The sequence below is a fragment of the Alligator sinensis genome, unplaced genomic scaffold, assembly GCF_000455745.1.
Source record: "Alligator sinensis unplaced genomic scaffold, ASM45574v1 scaffold1073_1, whole genome shotgun sequence".
NCBI lineage: Eukaryota > Metazoa > Chordata > Crocodylia > Alligatoridae > Alligator > Alligator sinensis.
Genome location: NW_005842539.1, coordinates 145,793 through 165,485, shown reverse-complemented (window position 1 = coordinate 165,485; position 19,693 = coordinate 145,793). Strand labels below are relative to the sequence as shown.

At 38.5% G+C, this 19,693-nt stretch overlaps 1 protein-coding gene across 1 annotated transcript in view; it reads right to left on the bottom strand.

Annotated features, from left to right (window-relative positions):
• Window positions 1-19,693, bottom strand: part of ATRNL1 (attractin like 1) — a gene marked incomplete at its 5' end in the record, with an annotated part of 851,278 nt that overhangs the window by 687,864 nt on the left and 143,721 nt on the right. Inside the window, 2 exons of the mRNA XM_006031896.2 lie at window positions 10,815-11,003; window positions 13,373-13,586. Of these exons, the coding sequence (XP_006031958.2) occupies window positions 10,815-11,003; window positions 13,373-13,586 (403 nt within the window). The remainder of the gene's footprint in view (window positions 1-10,814; window positions 11,004-13,372; window positions 13,587-19,693) is intronic.

Genomic DNA, 19,693 nt, shown 5'->3' with positions numbered 1-19,693 from the left:
CAAGGATGTGGAGTTCTGACATTTGGAATTTTCATCTAAAATTGCCTAATCCTAACAAGTCATGACAAAAACCATGAAATAGGATGACACGAAGGTTTGACTGGAAGAGACCACATGAAGTCATGTAGTCCAGTGACCTGCTCAGGACAGGATCAGCCCTGATGAAACAACCCCTGTCCAGTCAAGTGGCCGTCTAACACATCTGTTTAAAAACTGGGATTCCAAAACTACAAATCACAGCTGCATTCCATTGGAATGAAGCTGTGCCTTACTATCTCGTCTCCCAAAAGTCAGCTTTCCTTTACTTGGAAAGCAAAGCCAAATCTGCACCTAAATTCTTTCTGGATCTGATCTACTGCCTTAAATTCTTTTCCATGCAGTCTTTATAAAACTTAAATTATCACTTCTTCCAAATCTATCTCCCTAAAATGTGGTAAATCCAGTTTAGAAAAAGTACAAAACTTGTGTTCTGAAATGCTGAAATCCCCAGGAAGTAACAGCCATGAATAGACCAAAGCCACCCCAACACATTTTCTTACACGCAGTAGTAACACATTTTTTTTTGTTATCAATGAGCAACAGCCTATTTGTCCTTTTTGTCTCAAAGCAGGGCGTTGGATTAAAACAGCTTCCTGAGGTCCCTTTTAGATCTACTTCTCCATCAGAGCTATCATTATATGACTACAGTGTCATTCAATCAGTAACTTCCTAGAAAACCTTGTAGGTTTCTACAAGCACCGCATATTCAAAGCAAGAATGCATATAGATAAGAATAATCGAGGTTCTTGTTGTTTGTTTTTTTTTAAATCTTAATTCCCAGGTTATTGAAAGGAAAATATAAAAATCTAAGACAACATACAGCACAGATTACTAAATGTTGGGTTTTAATTTAATACTGTGCTGGAACTGAAAAGCTTTATGTCCAAATCCTATTTCACTCCCATGGCACCTAGGGGCAATCTTATTCCACCACGATGTTCAAAACCCTGAAAAACTGTGAACACAAAAGGTGGGTAGATGCTCCTCATCCTGCTGCTTTTTTTAACTTAGTTAAAGGCCATGATGTGGAAATGTTACAAGCATCAATGTACTAACGGTTTTCCAAGGGCTCTAGCCAGGTGGAACAGGATTGCGTGTAAGTAGCATTTAGGGGATGCTAAAGTGAAATTGGACTTGTACGTTAGGGTCTTGTTTTCCTGTGAGTTAACTTTACTGATAAATAAGTCAAGGCAGTGCTCATCATTACAATCATTTGGTCAATTTTGCAAAGAGTAACTGAAAACAACAGAACAGGTTCTGACTATAACCTATATAATACCATGAAAAATGCTTGTGCATCCTAACCCATTTCTACTTCTAAACTGCCTGATGTAAACCACTTTTTTGATAAGTAAAAGGGTACCCAATTTGTACAATAATTTAATGAAACAGATGGCTGAAGGCTTTCATTTGCTTTTGGATATCTTCATGCTTCTATTCAGAATATTCATTCCCTTTAAAATTATTCAATTTAATAAAAATTAAAAACTTACAAAATATTTTGATGCAAGAGTTACAAAAACAGCACTGCCAACCTACGGCTCCCCAAATGCTTGCATTAATTTTTTCAAACTACATTAATAATAGGCCAATTAAAACAATGGCTCACTTGTGTAGCATCCAACAACACACAACTGCGCAAAGTGAATGAAAAATTAAGTACATAAACATGACATCGCGAAATTAAATGTTATCGTGTTTTGGAATCAGGAAAGTGAATCCATACACTGAGTTTTGTGGTTGTTATGACTCTTCTATAAATCACCTTAATGAAAAAAGTCCTTGTCAATGGAAAACCTTATACCAGCAACATTATAAACATTACGGAAGCACTCATTAAGTTTTAGAATTTTCTGCTAGTAGTAAATAATTTTAATTACATTTTAGTGAATAAAAATATTATGTGAGCAGGAGACTTTGAACTATTTTTCCCCTGGAAAACCAAAAGAAAGAAAGAAAAAAAAATGGCTAACATAAAAATTAAGGACAAGTGTCAGTTAAGTTAAAAATTAAGTGTCAGTTCCCATCACCAGGAAAAAAGTAAAGTCATTATAAAAATATGTCAGTGTAATTTTGAGTCTACTAGATAATCTATTTTTAATCACTGGTTGTAGAATAATAATCTTGGATCGAGTGATTACAGGGTGATTCGGCTGAAATTAAATTGAAGTGGAAACAAAAGTAGGTATCTAGCTAAGATTTTCAAATGTTAAAAAGACGTTGTAAGAAATTAAGGAAACCAGTCCAGTTTTTCAAATGGACTGAAGAATTCAAGTACCTGAGTCTGAAGCAGGTTTTTTTCATTAACAGAAAGGTGAAAATTTGCATCCCAAGCAAGAGGGAAAAACATAAGGAAAAGGACATTACTGGATGAAAACGCACTTTAAAAAAGATGTAAAAAATAAACAAAGAACCTTTCAGGAGTGGAGAAAAGAACTGTTCAGCAATGGAAGTTACATTTTACAAGTCAGGAAGGGTAGGGATAAAGTGAAAATTGCCATAAGTCAACTAAAAAGAATAAAGATTATCAATGGGCAATGGAATAAAATTAACGATACTGACTTCAATAACTAGTCTGAATCTATATAGCAAGGAGACGTTTGAAGATGAGAAACGGCTGGGAGGCACTGTCAGTATAGAGGGCAACTAGAGTTTCATGCAGTGAAAACTGAGTATATCTTGAGGACTAAAATAACAGAAATGGGATACAACTAAAAACTGCAAGAGCAAGGTCTTATATTTTGGGATTAATAATGAGAATTTCTGCCATAAAATAGAAGCTCATTATTTGGAAAAGCAGAGGAGGGAAGTGCATCAGCCAATCACCAGATGACTAAGCGAGCACTGTGGTGAAATCATGAAATAAGCAAATGCCAAGGATGGATCAGAAGAAGTATTTCCTTTAGAAACAGAAAAGTATTAATGCTTTTGTACACTGAACCGGTGAAAACTCATCTGGAATACTGTGTACGCTTCTGGTCAGTGATGCTCAAGGATCAATTCAAACTAGAACAAGTACAGAGAGGGTCCATTAGCATCGTCAGGGGAATGAAGCGTGAGAAGAGCTATTTATGATATGGAAAACACTAGCACAAGAAAAAAAAAGGTAAACACTTGCTATGAAAAGTTTAGATTGGAAATTATAAGATTTATAACTCTCAGAGGAGTGAGGTTCTGGAACAGACTTCTAATAGAAGTGGGAGTAAAAAAACCCCACCCATAACATAAATGGTCTTGTTACACATTAATTTTAGGCAGCTTCTGGGGCTTTTAACCCATGAATTATCCACACATTAACAACTGGAACTAGTTTTAAGCACACTTTAGGCACCCTAAGGTTATGCCACTCCAGTTTTCTGGGCAGGTTTCTCTCTGATCTGTCGTACCCAGCTCATGTTCCATTAATGCATGGCCACTCTCCAAAGATGAGACACCCAAGTTGCAGTCCTCCAGCTTCCCAGGATACAGTGCCCCCTTCCCTACCCTCCTGTTCTCTGTGGACAAACTTTCTAACCCCTGAACTCTACTGGCTCAGGGAGCAGTTCTGGCACCAAGCCAACTCTCCCTCATATCACCAGGGGTGTGATCTTCCCACCACCACAGTGCAACCCCATACAAAGAGCCTGCAGAGCACATGGTCGCAAGGCACAGACAGATCCAGGAATAGGATCTAGGAGGGGTGGCAGGGAAACAAGGTAAGGGGCCAGACTGGATCCTAGTGTGCTGGGGCTTCCTTCCCAGTGCAGGGGCAGTAGCTCCCCCAAAAGCACCTTCCCTTACCATTCCCACCTCTCAGCCACCCTGGAAAGCATAACCAATTCCCCCCACACCCCAATCCCAACTTATTAAAACATGAGTCCTTTGTTAATTTACTTCCTCTTTCTTATTTTTTTTCTTTTTATCTTATATCCTGCAGTGTCCGACTTCCTTCATTTCACCACCTATTCCCCATCCCCATTTCCTTTCCACCTCCCATTTCATTATCCACCCCACCCATTTACTCTCTGCCTCCCAGCTTCATGTTCCTGCCCCAACAACCCATCTCTCCAACACACTCCCACCTATCAACAGCTACCACCAATCAACATCTGGGCAGCTCAAACTGCAGGGTGTAACAAGACTCATATTTTAAGATACATTTGATCAATCTGATCAATTTAGATGCTGTGCTTGTCTGTGATAGCAGGGGACTGGACCAGAAGTGAGTTTGTCTCTCTCAACAGATTTCAATTAGTTCTCTTATCTCTAAAAGACAATCACAAAGTCAGTCACAGCCATCAAACAAGAGGCTACCATTTGGCCTTTTATTAGCAAGGTGAATTCCTTCCTCAAGTCAGGTGGCAATTTATCCATGAGTATAAATGAGTATATTCTAAACGTCAGACTCATATCTTAACAGTAGGGTCGGAGAATTTAAGACACTGAACTGCAGATTCACAGAAGAGATGGTAGGGTCTGTCCAGGTAATAAACACCTCCTCTTTGCAAAGCTCATGACACTAAAAATATGGCCACACTGGTATGGACAAGGAGTGTCTTGTGGCCCAGGTGTTTGGAACCATGGCCTACAAGAAGAGCAATGGATACGAAAGTAATTGCCCATGGAAAATCAAGGGAGGTGAGGAGAAACTCCGAAAGAGTGCTTCTGCATAAATTCTATGCTTTGCAGTTGTATGACAAAGTTGACTGTGTAGTCTTAGCAATAGGTTAGATGACTATATGCATGGAATGATTTGGACATGAATGATCCCACTTCAAGCAGAAAGCTGGACTGCATGACTACCCATGGTTCCTTCTATCCCTACTTCTCTATGATCAGAAAAAGAAAAAAAAAATCACAGAAGTTAGAGTTGGAAGAGACCTCAGAAGGTCATTTAGTGCAACCCCCTGCTCAAAGCAGGACCATCCCCAACTATATCATCCCAGCCAGGGCTTTGTCTAGGTAGGTCTTAAAAACCTCCAAGGATGGAGATTTTACAACCTCTCTGGGTAACCTGTTCCAGTGCTGTACTATCTGGTAGTGAGAAAGGTTTTTCAAATGTGTAACCTAAATTTCCCTTGCTGCAACTTGACACCCTTGCTCCTTGTTCTGTCATCTGCCACCACTGAGAACAGTCCAGCTCCATCCTCTTCAGATAGTTGAAAGCTGTTGTTAAATCCCCCCTCAGTCTTCTCTTCTCCAGGCTAAATAAGCCCAGTTCCTTCGGCCTCTCCTCTGAAGTCATGTGCCCAGCCCCCTATCATTTTTGCTGCCCTCCACTGGACTCTCTCCAATTTGTCCACATCCTTTCTGCAGTGGGGGGGCCAAAACTGGACACAGGGCTGGCCTCACCAGATGTGGCCTCACCAGTGCCGAACAGAGGGGAAGAATCATTTCCTGTGATCTGCTGGCAACGCTTGTACTAATACACCCCAGTATGCCATTAGCCTTTTTCGCAACAAGGGCACACTGTTGGCTCATATTCAGCTTACTATCTGCTGTAACCCCCAGGTCCTTTTCTGCACAGCTGCTGCTTAGCCAGTCAGTCCCCAGCCTGTACCTGCACATGGTATTGTTCCATCCTAAGTGCAAGACTTTAAATGTGTACTTATTGAACTTCATGAGATTTTTTTTGTCCAGTCCTCCAATTTGTCTAGGTCCCTCTGAACCCTAGCCTTGCAAACTATATACTACTCCCCCACAGCTTGGGGTCATCTGCAAACTTGATGAGGATTCACACCATCCTATCTTCCAGATTGTTGATGAAGACATTGAACAAAACTGGCCACAGGATAGACCCCTGGGGTACTCTAATTGATACCGGCTGCCAAATAGACATTGAGTCATGGATTACTACCCTTTGAGCCAGATGACCCAGCCGTTTTTCTATCCATCTTACAATCCATTCATCCAACCCATACAACCTTAGCTTGTTTGCAAGAATATAGTGGGAAACTTTCAAAAGCCTTGCTGAAGTCAAGGTATATCATGTTCATTGCCCTCTCTTCATCCACAGAGCCAGTTATCTCATCATAGAAGGCAATCAGGTTGGTCAGGCATGACTTGCTCTTAGTGAATCCATGCTGACTGTTCCTAATCACTGTTTTCTCCTCCTCCAAGTGCTTAGAAATGGATTCCTTGAGGACTTGGCTCCATTGTTTTTTCAGGGGCTGAGGTGAGGCTGAGGAGTCTGTAGTTCCCCAGATCTTCCTCCTTTCCTTTCTTAAAGATGGGCACCATATTTGCCTTTTTCCAATCACCCAGGACCTCTCCTGACTGCCACAAGTTTTTAAAGATAATGGCCAGCAGCTCTGCAGTTACAGCAACCAACTCCTTCAGGACCCTCCGGTGCATCTTGTCCAGCCCCGTGGACTTGTAGACATCCAACTTTTCTAAATAGTCCCTAACCTGTTCTTTCACCACTGTTGGCAGCTCAGCTCATCCCCAAACTGCTGCCGGCTGCAGTAATCTGGGAGCTGACCTTGCCTGTGAAGACCAAGGTAAAGAAGGCACTGAGTATTTCAGCCTCTTCCATGTAATCTGTCACTAGGTTGCCTTCCCCATTCAGTAAGGAACCCGCACATCCCCTCACCTCCCTCTTGTTACTGACATACTTGTAGAAACCCTGCTTGTTACCCTTCTCCCCTTCGCATCCCTACTTAGCTGCATTTCTAATTTCATCCCTACATACCCGAGAAATACTCTTATACTCCTCTCTAGTTGTTTGTCCTATTTTCCACTCCTTGTAAGCTTCCTTGTTTTAGCTCACTGAAGAGTTCCCTGCTAAGCCAAGCTGGTCTTCTACCATACTTGCTAGGCTTCCTGTGCTTCAGGATGGTTCGTTCCTGTGCCCCCAGTAAGTTCTCTCTAAAGTACAACCAATTTTCTGGACCCCTTGTCCCTCAGACTGGCCTCCCAGGGGATCCTGCCTATGAGTTCCCCGAGTCTGTTTTTCTGAAGTCCAGGATCCTTACTATGCTGCTCTCCTTCCTTCCTTTCCTTAGGACATTGAACTCAATTATCTTGCAGTCACTGCTGCCCAAGTTGCCATCCACTTCTACTTCCCCCACAAATTCTTCCCAGTTTGTAAGCAGCAGCTCAAGTCGTCCATGGACCCTAGTGGGCTTCTCCAACACTTGCACCAGTAAGTTGTCTCCAAAATTAATCAAAAACTTCCTGGATTGCCTGTGCACTGGTGCATTCTTCCCCTAACAGATGTAAGGGTGTTTGAAGTCCCCCATGAGAACCAGGGCCTGTGATCTGGAAACTTCTGCTAGCTATTTGAAGAATGCCTCATGCACCTCATTCTCCTGGTCTGGTGGTCTACAGCAAACCCCCATCACAACATCACCCTTGTTGCTCTCCATTCTGACCCTAAACAGAGACTTTCAACAGGCCTATCTCCATTTCACACTGGAGCTCTGAGGAATCATACAGCTCGTTTACATAAAAATCAACTTCTCCTCCTCTTCTCTCCTGCCTGTCCTTCCTGAACAGTTTGTACCCATCTATGACTGTACTCAAATCATGTGAGCTACCCCACCACGTCTCTGTTATTCCAGTCACATCATAGTTCTATGACTATGTGAGGACTTTCAATTGTTCCTGCTTGTTTCCCAGGCTCTGATCATTTGTGTACAGACACCTGAAGTAACTATTTACTAAAAATAGTCTAGCAGATTGCCAAAGAGCAGCAAAGTAATATTAACTGTACTGAACTAGATAACTAGTCAAGCAAGCAATAAAAAGTTAAAGCTGTATAAGAATGTTTTCCTATGTACCTAATGAAGGCAGCAGAAAGCTCCGTTTTGAGCTGGTAGGTGCATTCCACCCTTTATGACTTTGGTGACAAACACCAAGAGCTGAAAGGCACATGAACATCATATGGGCATCCTTCCAAACTTAGATGAATAAGGTGCATGCACATCCATGGCAGAATATGCCTAGGGTCAATCACTTGAAAGAGCATAGACTTTACCACGGAGACTATAATCTGCGTGAATATTATAAATATTAAATTAGAAACGATGATGCAAAAAAAAAAACAAACACACAAAAACAACCTGCTAGAGGGAACTAGCATTTTGTTTCACATGGTCCCTTTGTAGATACAGTTTCAGAAGTATTTTCAATTCAAATATATGCTTTTAAGGGACCTTCTTTGAGGCAAGGTCCTTAGTTTAAGACAGAGGAATTTATTCTTGTGGGTGTTTGTTTATATTACTATTACTGACATTAAGAGACTCTAATGCCCCCTGAAATCAGCAGGGATGCTAAAAGTAATGCAAAGACAACTATTACAGAACAGCTCTACACTCCACTGGTATATACATTTAAAATCATTACTGGTGCTAGAAAGGATAGTGTTCACTGTCTGGGGGGAAGAAATAAAAAGCTAGCCATAAATTTCTTGGCAGACATCCAGTGTTTTCAGTGTCGTCATGAATACAGAAATGCTGTAAAAGAAGAGGGACACAACTGCACATCATCTGTGATGAAGACGTGGCGCTGCCTTTTATCTTTTCAGGGTCAGTCTGGTAAGTCTATGCCCGTTGTCAGTAATGGAATAGATCTTTGGACTGGATCCTTGCTTATGGTTAATGAAGTGAACAGTGGCAGTTGCAAAAATATGTGGAACACCAGTCTCGAAAAGCTGCCTTGTCTTTACAGGAATACCACATGATCCACTTCCAAGACGCCATTGAGATGCAGGCAGCCAAGCAAAAACTCCTTTACTTAATAGCTGCCCTTCAACCTTTGGTCGTCATGAGAGAGAAGGAAACAGTCAAAACATGGAAAACGTTTGATGTTCTATGTAGTTACAATGGTTTGTAAAGCTGAAAAGAACAGAAGTAGAAAGGAACTAGGTGTAGAGGGAGGTTTATACTGGAGGAGGACAATCTCTTCTCTGAACCCTTATAGGCCAGCCATGAGTACCCCTGCCACCAGTAATTCCTTCTCAGATTGTAATGCTTTGAAGTTGTGATAAAGAGTGGAAGGATTTTTTTTCTGGTATGCAGGTCTTAAAATGACTAAATATCATCAATAAAACAGTGCTCTTCATTTCTCTTCTATGCTGTGAACATAAATTAGCAGTCTTCATCTCCGTTCATTCCATGTGAGATTTTCTGTCTTTTAACCCATGAATGCTTATGTCAAGTTGCCCTTTGGTATAGAGTTAAATACTCAAATACTCAGCACTGAGTCATAACAAAAAAATTAAATGTAGACATATCATTTCTTTTATTAAGCTATAATTGAAAACTATTCTGTAAACAAACAAGGAATAAAAACTAAAAATATTTAACAAGTGGAAAAGCCTATTTATACCTTATTAATTAAATATATATTTTAGCAGTAATGAGTAATCTATCTCCTGGAGGGGTTTTGGGTTTTTTAACATAATTAGCAAAAAATCAGATTTGGATATTCATTTTCTTGCTTTATGCTCAAAATTTCAAATGCTTTAAGTCTGATAAAGTGCCTGCTCATGGAAATTGAATTTTTTTTATTGGCTAGATAGAGAACACAATTTCAGGGAAAGGCGCTTCTATATGATATTGAACTGACATGCAGCAAATCCCATTTGGTTTATTTAATATAAAATTTTACAGACCTGCCTTGAATGACAACTAAATTAAAACACAGTACTTTTGTTGTCCCTGCACAAATAGAAGGCACATGGTTGTTTTCAAATACAAGCAAAACGTGCAAGTTATTTAAGTGTAGTTATAACACAAGCCAATGAAAAAACAGAAGTACAAAGTGAAAGCCAATTTTCCTTCTACAATTCATGTCATTGTTAAAAAGAAAGGCACTTTTTACCTCCAAATTTTTGGTCTTATCGGTTTATGCTGTCATTTTAAAATTAATATTTGTTGGAACATTTTTATTTTAATTTCTCATTTTGAAACAGAGACTTTCCTGGATTGTTATAGAAGAAAAATACGTACCAAACTTTAAAACCTTTGCATATTTACAGCATTACCAATCGCTTTATAGGCTACTCTATTGCAAATGAGAGGAAATCACACATCATTCCTTACCACTTCATCCTTAACAAGGCCTTCTTGCCCTGAACCAGTGTCTAGAGGCAGGATTTGGAAGCATACATGGAAACGAGGGTTGTTCAAGCAGTCCTAGTTCTCACCTCACACCTGAATCAGCCCCCTTTTTTAGAACTGAAACCATGCTTTAAAAAAGCATCATAGGCAAGGCTCCTTTTTACTGCTAGCAACTCGGCTAATTGATTTCTGCAGTAATCATTATGCCATTGCTGAAAATTTACATTCTCCCTAGATAGGAAAGTGGACTTCTCTTGTTCTGCTAACAAAAATATATCAGCGTCCCAGAAGTGCCAGTTTAGGAATTCTCATTTTTTTTAAACAACTTGATTTTTCAGCATCTGAAATATATATGCTATTGTTCTTAATTTTATCCACATTTAATTTTCATCTAGGGGCATCTGTTCTGCATGTTACAACAGTGACCCTTCAAGTAAATAACACAGTGCAAAAACCAAGACATTCTTCCTTATATTAAACAAGAAACCATGAGTTGACTCTCTTAAAAGAATAAATAGTATTCTTACCATCCAAACTCTTCAATACTATACCTGGATAAACAAAACTTGCATAAAATATCAATTGCTGACATTAATAGGCTACATAATGCCATCTTAAGTAAACTTTGCTTTCCTAAGGCTATGGGATTTTATTCCAAGGTTTATGCTTTTATTGGGTGAAAAAATGAATCATGCTATAGTTAAAGAGTCGTCCTTCCACTTAAATACTTACGAGAGCAGGTGGCTGTCTGCCACTCTAGGCACTGTCCATATGGGAAGGAGATTATATAGGCATTTGAGTCAACACAGCGTTTTGTACTGCTACACCACATACACTCCATCCCGTTACTCGTGCAGTTGGAACATGTAGTTCTCAGGGAACATGGTTTTTTGCATGGTCTAGCATTTTGATTGGGGCTAACTGGAAAAAAACAGAAATAAAATATATATTTAATACAAATTCAGTTTTTGTTTTTTGTTTTTTTTTACTTTTAACATTACGCCCTAGCACTTACTAAAATAAGAGTGACGGGTTTCTGGTTTAACATTGAACAATTTAAGCCATACTCATGGTGAAGTATATAAATACAAATGAGCTTTTACAAAAATTACTATGTAGCTCTCAGTATTCCTTTGTGTAGTCATCCTCAGTCACATAATAGCTGCAAAGATTTCATCTAAAAAAGATTATAGTAATTTTACTTATGTACAGCATAAGTAAATTTAGTATTCATTGCTCAGTAATGCCAATTTAGTTACCTGCACATGTATTACATAAAATATGATTCAACATACTGTAACGGGTGTAGTAATCTGTGACCTTCTGATTCTGATGCTCTGTTTAAAAAGTGCATAAACCACAGTTATTTATTTTACTGGTGATATATTTTCCCTTAAACATCCTGCATCTTACCTAAGTGTAATCTTATACAAGCATGCTGTTTGTCAAATGAAAACCTGCCCCTGGGGTATATAAGGAACGTCAATGCAAATACAAAGACAAGATAACAACAAAAACCCATCATTTAGTATACCAAAATGTTTTACTATAAAACAGCATTCTGTCTAACTTAGTGGTCTCTTAACTATGAAAAGCTGTAGTGGAAAAAATTACTTGTTTGTTTTATTCAAAATAAAATTGTAAAGTGAGCACTAGCAGGAGTACTGTAATTCTTAACTAAGTAGAGAACATAAAAATATATAGTCATATTTTTCTTTAACAAAAGGGTCTTGCAAATGTTTCTGTGATAAATTTGAACTAATCCCACATAGGTATTATTATGTACTTCTTTATTACTATGTAGATATTTTATCCAAAACAAGTTTTTTATCTAGCCAATAAATGTCCTTCCTCAGCCCTGCTAAGGCAACACTGAAAATAATTTAGGAGCACAAAAGACAGGTGAAAACTGAGGCAGTAATTCAGAATTTATCTCGCTGTACACACAAATTCAAGACAGTACCCTAAAATGCAAAAACAAATAAAAAGTGATTGAACTCAAAATATTTTCCCAGGTACCCTTATGTATCCTGATATCCATTACCCCTGAAACAGTTCAATATCAAACAAAACTGGTATCAGTAACAGGTGCAGATTCAGATGTTGTTCTTTGAAAACACTCTAACACAGGAGTTTTTCATCTGAATTCCACAGATACCCAACATCAACCTTTGTGATGTGGCTGCAGCTGTTTGCCCTTCCGAGCGAGAGAAAATCCGGCAGATTACTGCATCTGTTACTACAGAGTAAACACTACTGTAAGGGACAGAGACAAAGAAGAGAGCTGTATACATTTACTTTGTGAATGTCATTGCTATTTGGAATAGCAGTGAAACTTCTTGCTCATAAGAAATTAAGAATCTGGCAGGAATGTCTTTTCATTACAGAACTTGACACTTTTGACAACATAAGACTTCACAATGCTAGTCAGAAGTCTCAGACCCCCAGAAGTCAACCAGTTACTCCAGTCTGGGGAAGGCTGGGAGAGCAGCAGGAGCTGGACTCCTCCTGATCATGGAGGAGTCAAGCATACAGGGGTTTATCTAGCAAGAAAAACTCTCTCCAGGTGACAAAGTTAAAGATTTTACTCGTGGATGGGCCATGTTTCCTCCATGAAAAACTGAGTAAACACCTGTACAGGGACAACATCTACCAGGAGAATGAAGATTCTTCTGGTGGAAATGTAATCTGTTAATCTTCAAACACTGCAGGCGACAGTAGATCTCCTTTCCCAGGAAGGACAATTGACAATTTCTCTTCCAAATTCTCAGCTAAGTCTATAAACATTATTAAAGTCGCAAACTACATTCTGCTGCTATAATCTAGAATTGGGCCCTTTATACATTGGCCAGAGAGAAGATATCTACAGAATCTTTGGTTTTGGAACTCTTCTGCATGACTAAAATGGAGAATCTGTGAAGTTATGTGGTGTTCAGTAACGAAATGTATATTAGCAGCATCAGCCTCGTTAAACGTAACGGCTGTACAACATCTCACACTAGAAGCTCAAACATAACAGCATTAATTCTCTATTGGAAATCACAGCTAAAGAGCTGGTATGATGCACACTATGCCAGGTGGGATAGCTCTCAAAGAAAAGCATGATGCTTTTGAAAATATCATTTTTTCCGAGATTAAAAGGCCTCACATTTTTTAAACATTAAAGTAAAACCTTCCTGCAGGTATTTACTAGAACTTTTCCAACGTTCTTGCTGTAGCATATGACAACCCCAAACAACAGATCGTTCCATCATTCTAATAGCAATATTTTGGTACAAGAGGTTGCTCACCAACAGGTTTTTCACAGACAAGACCATCTGCCATAGCAGTGCATGGGTTAGCTTTCAGGCCTGCCACCTCTGCTCTTTCTAGATAGGCACAGAATCCAGAGTCATTTGGTTCTCCAGGCAGCCACTGCAGTGTTGTGTTTGTAAAAGGAGACATATCATCCCATCCCCAATAGGAGATGTTGATCTTGCGTAAACCTACCCAAGGTGAAATTTTCTATGAAACAAAAGGAGAAAAACATGAAACACTTTGCCAAATACAACAAATACTGCTTGTTGGTTTTGGCTTGAGCTCAATACTTCAAAACTGCTTTCAGAGTGAATTAACAGTGATTTCCCCACCGCTTGCACATCTTTGGAATATGCAGTTTTGTCAATACAATTTTCATCTGAATTGATCTATTCTGCTGAAAGCTGAAGAAATCTGCATGTCCCATTTTGTTAAAAAAAAAAAAAAAAAAAAATCGACATACTTCTATTCAGTCACTGTCAGCTCTAGCATATCTAAAAAACAAACCTAAATCCTAAAAAAACTCAAAATAATTTTTTTTTTAATGGTTATGTTAATGGTCATTAACTGCTAGGGGGAAATGGATAATGTAAATACATGCAAATCCGGTTCAAATCATAGAAATAAGGTTCAGGAGGCATAAATGGGATGAATATTCTATTAAGGTTATACTATTAATAATGACCAAGGAGCTGGACATCCCTTAGCAACTGTGAGAACTAAATTAACACTGTTAGCAGTTTATTCCATTAAAGGAAACTACCTCCCACATAATTATTATTTAATTATAAGCTGATTGTAAGAGTTGCATATCAAACAACCCGATGAGTGAATGTATAAGTGCATTAATCCTCAAAAAGTATGTAGTATACACCAATAAAACTGCATTCCACATAAACACAAATATTGTGCAACATTACCATTTTTATATTATTCCTGCAATAATGATCACAGAGACAGGAATATTCAAAGAAATAAATCTTAGTATTGATATGCCCCTCTTCACAGTAAAATCTGAGCAGCTTGCAAACATTAATATATTTATCCTCACATTATCTCTGTCAATTAAAGAAGCATCATGAGACCTATTTTATACATAAGGGATACAGACAAAGTGAATAAACTGATTTGTTCAACATTACCCAGGAAGTCTTTAGAAAAGTTGAAAAATAAACCCTGTATATCTCCTGAACCTTAGTACAGTGCCTTAATCATAATGTCCTCCTAGTATCCTCCTTTGGTTTGTTTCTGGAAGACACTCATCACAGGAACATCACTATCAGAATTACAGCTTAAATTATGCAAGTGTATTTGCATAAAACAAATAGCTCTCAATTAAACTAAATAATGTAAATAATTTAGACAAATATTGCTCTTTATTTAAACAATTCATTTTCAAAGATTTACAAAATCTCACTGTTTATCTTCTTATAGCATTATAAATCCTTAAAACTTTTTTCATTTTACTTGCTTAAAAATACTAGAGGCCTATTTAAAATAGAAGATATTTGGTAATACTGTATAAGATATTAATAATAATAATAATAATAATGGGTAACCAAATACGTGCCAAACTGATTCCATGGGGAAAAGAATCCAACAAAACCAAATTACATTTTTTAGAACTGTCAAAGGATATCTTAATTATATATCACTCAGGATAGCATTATTATTTTAGAAAATCAAACTTTTCGTGAGTTAGGAATGTGCACTTGGCTTATAAAAGATTTAGATAATATTTAAAAATCAATGGAGAAATCAGCTACTGAGCTCATGTTGAAAACACCTTTTACTTACTATTGAATATATATAACTCCCCCTATAGCTGACCCCAGAATTAGGAAAGCTTTTACTCTCTGCCGTATCCCAAGCAGACTCAGCTGCAATTGAAATATACTCCTTGATTCACAACCACCCAGCCCCAGCCAGTGTTTTTCTTAACCCTAAGTGGCCCAGGCAAATCCCTGTCCATTCCTAATACTCTAGGCCAGGGGTTGTCAACCGAAGGTACACGTACCCCCAGGGGTACTTAGTCATAGGGGGCACGCGGGGGCGGGCAGGGAAGGAGCACCACCACCTCCCAGGAGCAGGGCAAGGGCAGCGGTACCCCTCTGCAGGGTGGGGAACCTTGCACGCAGTGGCCGCTGCCACCACCCACTAGCCTGGTGAGCTTCCCCACTTCACAGAGGGGCGCCGCTGCCCTCACCCCAGCCCATTGAGCTTCCCTGCCCCACCCTTGCCCTGCTTCTGGGAGGTGGTGGCGCTCTGTCCCTGCCTACCTGTGCGCTGTCCCTGCCTCCCCGCTCTGTGTCCGGTCACATGCCACCCCCACACCAGCCCCCACTGCACATCTGGCCACTGGGGCCACTTCGATTTTAAAAGGTTCAAAACCCCTGCTCTAGGCCAACTTCACAAAAGTGGAGCTAATACACAAGAATAAGTATACCTTGAATATTATGTCAATGTGCATATTGTTAGTTTACACACTTCTCAAAGACACCTAACTATTAACCAACATCAACTCAACCCAACCTAACTTATTAACCCCAATCATTATTATCTCAATATATACATGACTGGTTCAAAAGACAAAACTCAGAATAGCTACTAACATTATAGATACAGCTAGAAAAGTGGTTATAAACTGTTTTAACCTTCAAGGAATCCCTTGTTCAACTCAACGCACACCTCAGAATATACCAGTTCTCACTTAGCTTTTCTTCTTTTTTTGACTACAGAAAAAATATGAAGCAACTCTATTGCAAAGAACTCAAAGTCCACAATGGGTTAAAATGTTCCTAACACTATGGGTTTCTGTATAAAATCTCTGGGTTTATCTTGTGAATCATGTGTATGTGCTTGCACATCTAACAGGGCCAATATTGTGTTGCACCCTTAAACGGATCTTGTGGCACTCCAGGGATCCATGGCCCTCTGGTTGAGAACCACTGACCTAAAATAAGTCCTTTTTTATTTTGTCATTTATATAAAGACCATTTATCCTCCAAAATAACTTCTAACTTAAAAACATGAAGAGGAAGGATTTATAACTCTTACATACACAATCCTGTATAGTAGTTCAGTAAAACCATGTATTCAGTGGTGCAATAAAAATCTATTTATTACTTTCTGGGCAAATATTATTTATATCCTTTTATATAAAAGCTGCACATGCAACAGCCTTTTTCAAAATGTTTAATTCAGCCCCACATTGGACAGAGCCATCTATTCATTTGTCCAGGCAAGTAGAAAAATACACGTAGCCTAGACAGTTAGTCATGCCCTTGAACAAGAAAAAATGGATTAAGTTTATCCTTAACATACTACTAGAAACTTAAATGAAGTCACCCAAAATTAATTTGACAGATTTCTTTATGTTTATTTAATGATGGACAAAGTTACAAAAAGTCAAAACAAATATTGTGCAAAAATGCTTACACGAGATGCATGAGTACTATGAATAGTCATTACTGGTATTTATCAAAAGTTTGAAAAATAATATCAAATATCCTCACCATTTCCAAAACATACAAGGAAGGAACACACTAACATTTATTAAGTATAAAATACCTTTTTGGTCTTAGAAATTTGACAGTACTTATAGCACTACCCCGTAGTACTTGACCCTATTGGCTTTTTGTAGCTTAGATTTTGTAAATATTAGAGCAATTAGAAATACATAAAGTTAGATATTAGAGTTCTTAACAAATGGTTACCTTAATGGAGTTCACCTCCAAATTTTGTTTCATGGCATAGTTCCATTGGGAAAGAAATCACATTGGAGAGACTAATTTACGTTTAAGAATATGGACAAAATTGAAGTGAAGAGGTTTTCACTGCCACTGCATGTGTTCAGTATCTGCTTTGTAATTACAATTCTATAGTCCCAGTGCTGATGAATATATTAATTTGTATTGCTATCAGATGGATTTAAATATTTTAAATTTAAAATGGAGATCATAACTATGGTTCTTCCTTAAACTACAGTCATGTTGTTGGAATAAATATATAAAAGACTGGTAAAACACTCAGCTACATCAGGGTTAGGAGCCACAGAAGTGAGCAAGTATTAGACAGACAAGCGGATAGATAGATAGATCGCTTGATCCTTCTTCATGTGTTCCATTTCTGATGTGTATGTATCCTGTGTGGATGGGATTGGAACACGTTTAAATTACTATTTAAAAATCCACTGGGGCCATATATATACCTCGCATAAAATACAACACTCTAAGCTCAGGTATAAAGGACAAAGTGACCAAAATCACCCACCAGTTTCTTCCTTAAAAAAGAATCTACATGATATAAGACTTCAAAGAATGACCTCTGGAAGGTGTTTCACTGGCTATTTGCAAACAATACTTCTAAGAACCACAGTTACTACAGCATAAGCAACCATTTTTCTTTGAGTAATTATGATATCTTACACCGTTCCTAGGTCCTGTAAATGGGAGCTCTGAAACAATTCTTTAAAACAGCTCTGATAAAGCTGTAAAGAGACCTCCAAATAACTTCTCTGAAAAATCTCCACTACCAGAATGACCATTTGCAGTGCTTCAGAGACCTGTTGGAACGTTATAGGATGGTCCAAAAGAGCTATCATAGCCAGGTCTGATGAAGTCTGAAATAATTACAAACAGAATCTGACTTTTCATCCCGTTGAAAATAGGCTAGATGTGGTCTTGAAGAATTACTGAATGATCTTGTTCTTTCCAAACAGGAAGAAAGAATACTAACAATATTCAGATGCAGAAAATAGCTTCTTCATGATTGGTATGAGGCCTACAAAAAGAAACAGGCAGGCGGATCACTTATTTTTGGACAACCTTGGACAGAGATGTTGGGCGAGGTCTTATTATTTTGTTTTTATCTAATACTGAAAATGATAGATGAAGTTTTGGAAAGCAGAATGGCATTCCACTGCACATCTGTAGAGGGGTCTTTCATCTCATAAAGGAGATGATTTCTGGAGGAATTGTGATCACAATGTCTTATCTGGTTTCTCCTGCACAGAAGTTCTGAAATCAACTACACTTGCATGCAAAATAGTGAAATCAGCAAAAGTGTAATATAGACATGGGGGCCATGTAGTTCACAAGCATGAGGTGACCCGACTGATATTTTAAAGTGAGTCTAGAGCTGATGTATAAGACCCATATTGGTGAGGAACATGTCCTGCAGTATGCAGGCTTTTGCTGCTCAGAAATTAAACACTGCTCCTATGAACTCTATGCTACAAGTACAAAGAGAATGGATTTAATTCTGTTAAACTGAAGACCTAGAAGCGCTGCTTAAAAAGAGCAGTTTACCTACTGAGATAATTATCTCTAAATTAGCGAATGATTTAGTGATTGAAGACATCTTGTTTCACTAGCTGAACCAATTGCTAGACACTGAAAGTATAACTGAAGGTATGTAGAATCTGAAAGAAAGCTTCTTTATTGCTAATGATTCATTTCCACCAGGAACTTTAAAAGATTCTTATGCATTGGGTGAATGGTGATATGGAAATAGGCATCTTTCAAGTCAAAACTTGAAAACTTCTTCTGAGGATTTAAGGGGTTAATTACAGAAAATGCTATTACCAACTCAAACTTAAAGCAAAGGAAGGCTTTCTTTTCACTGTCAAATGTCCAGAATGGGATGTCAACCTCACATATTTTTTAAGTTAAAAATGAGTGTAAAAATTCCTGCCATAGAAACCCATGGGCACTTATTCCTCTATTACAGACTGCAAATAAGTATCTACTAAATTTCTTCAAATTTCTTGTGAGAAGAGTCTCTGGAGGTTAGCAGAATGACTGTATGGAGTACTCTTTAGCCAATACCACCAAAGCCACTGGTCCATGATTCTCTGGTTCCAGGCCTTCTGAAGCTGAAGTGGATTCTCCTCTACTACCAAGAACCTGAGCTCCACTTTGTGATTTTCATGAATACTTATGATCAATCCAAAATCAGGAATCATATATGGTCAGAAAGCCTCGTAGTTTCATATGTGAATCTGTGAAAGATGGCTAAGAAATCTCTTTCATCTGGAGAGGTTAAGCTTTTTCAAATTGTTGGTCCATACAATTGACTTGGGTGGTCCTTCCTGCTTATAGTTGGATGGACATCATCTATTAGCAAGGATCAGGCACCAGATGATTGTAAAAGTGCTCATGTCCTTGGAAGGAAGGCGAGCCATAAGTCCCTAGCTGATCCCAACAAACTTTTATGTATTTGCATTGCCATTTCACTGGGAAGAAACAAACAAGATGGACAGAGGTCTGTAGGGCTTCTCCTGAAGCATTGTGTCAACTAAAATTCCACGATTA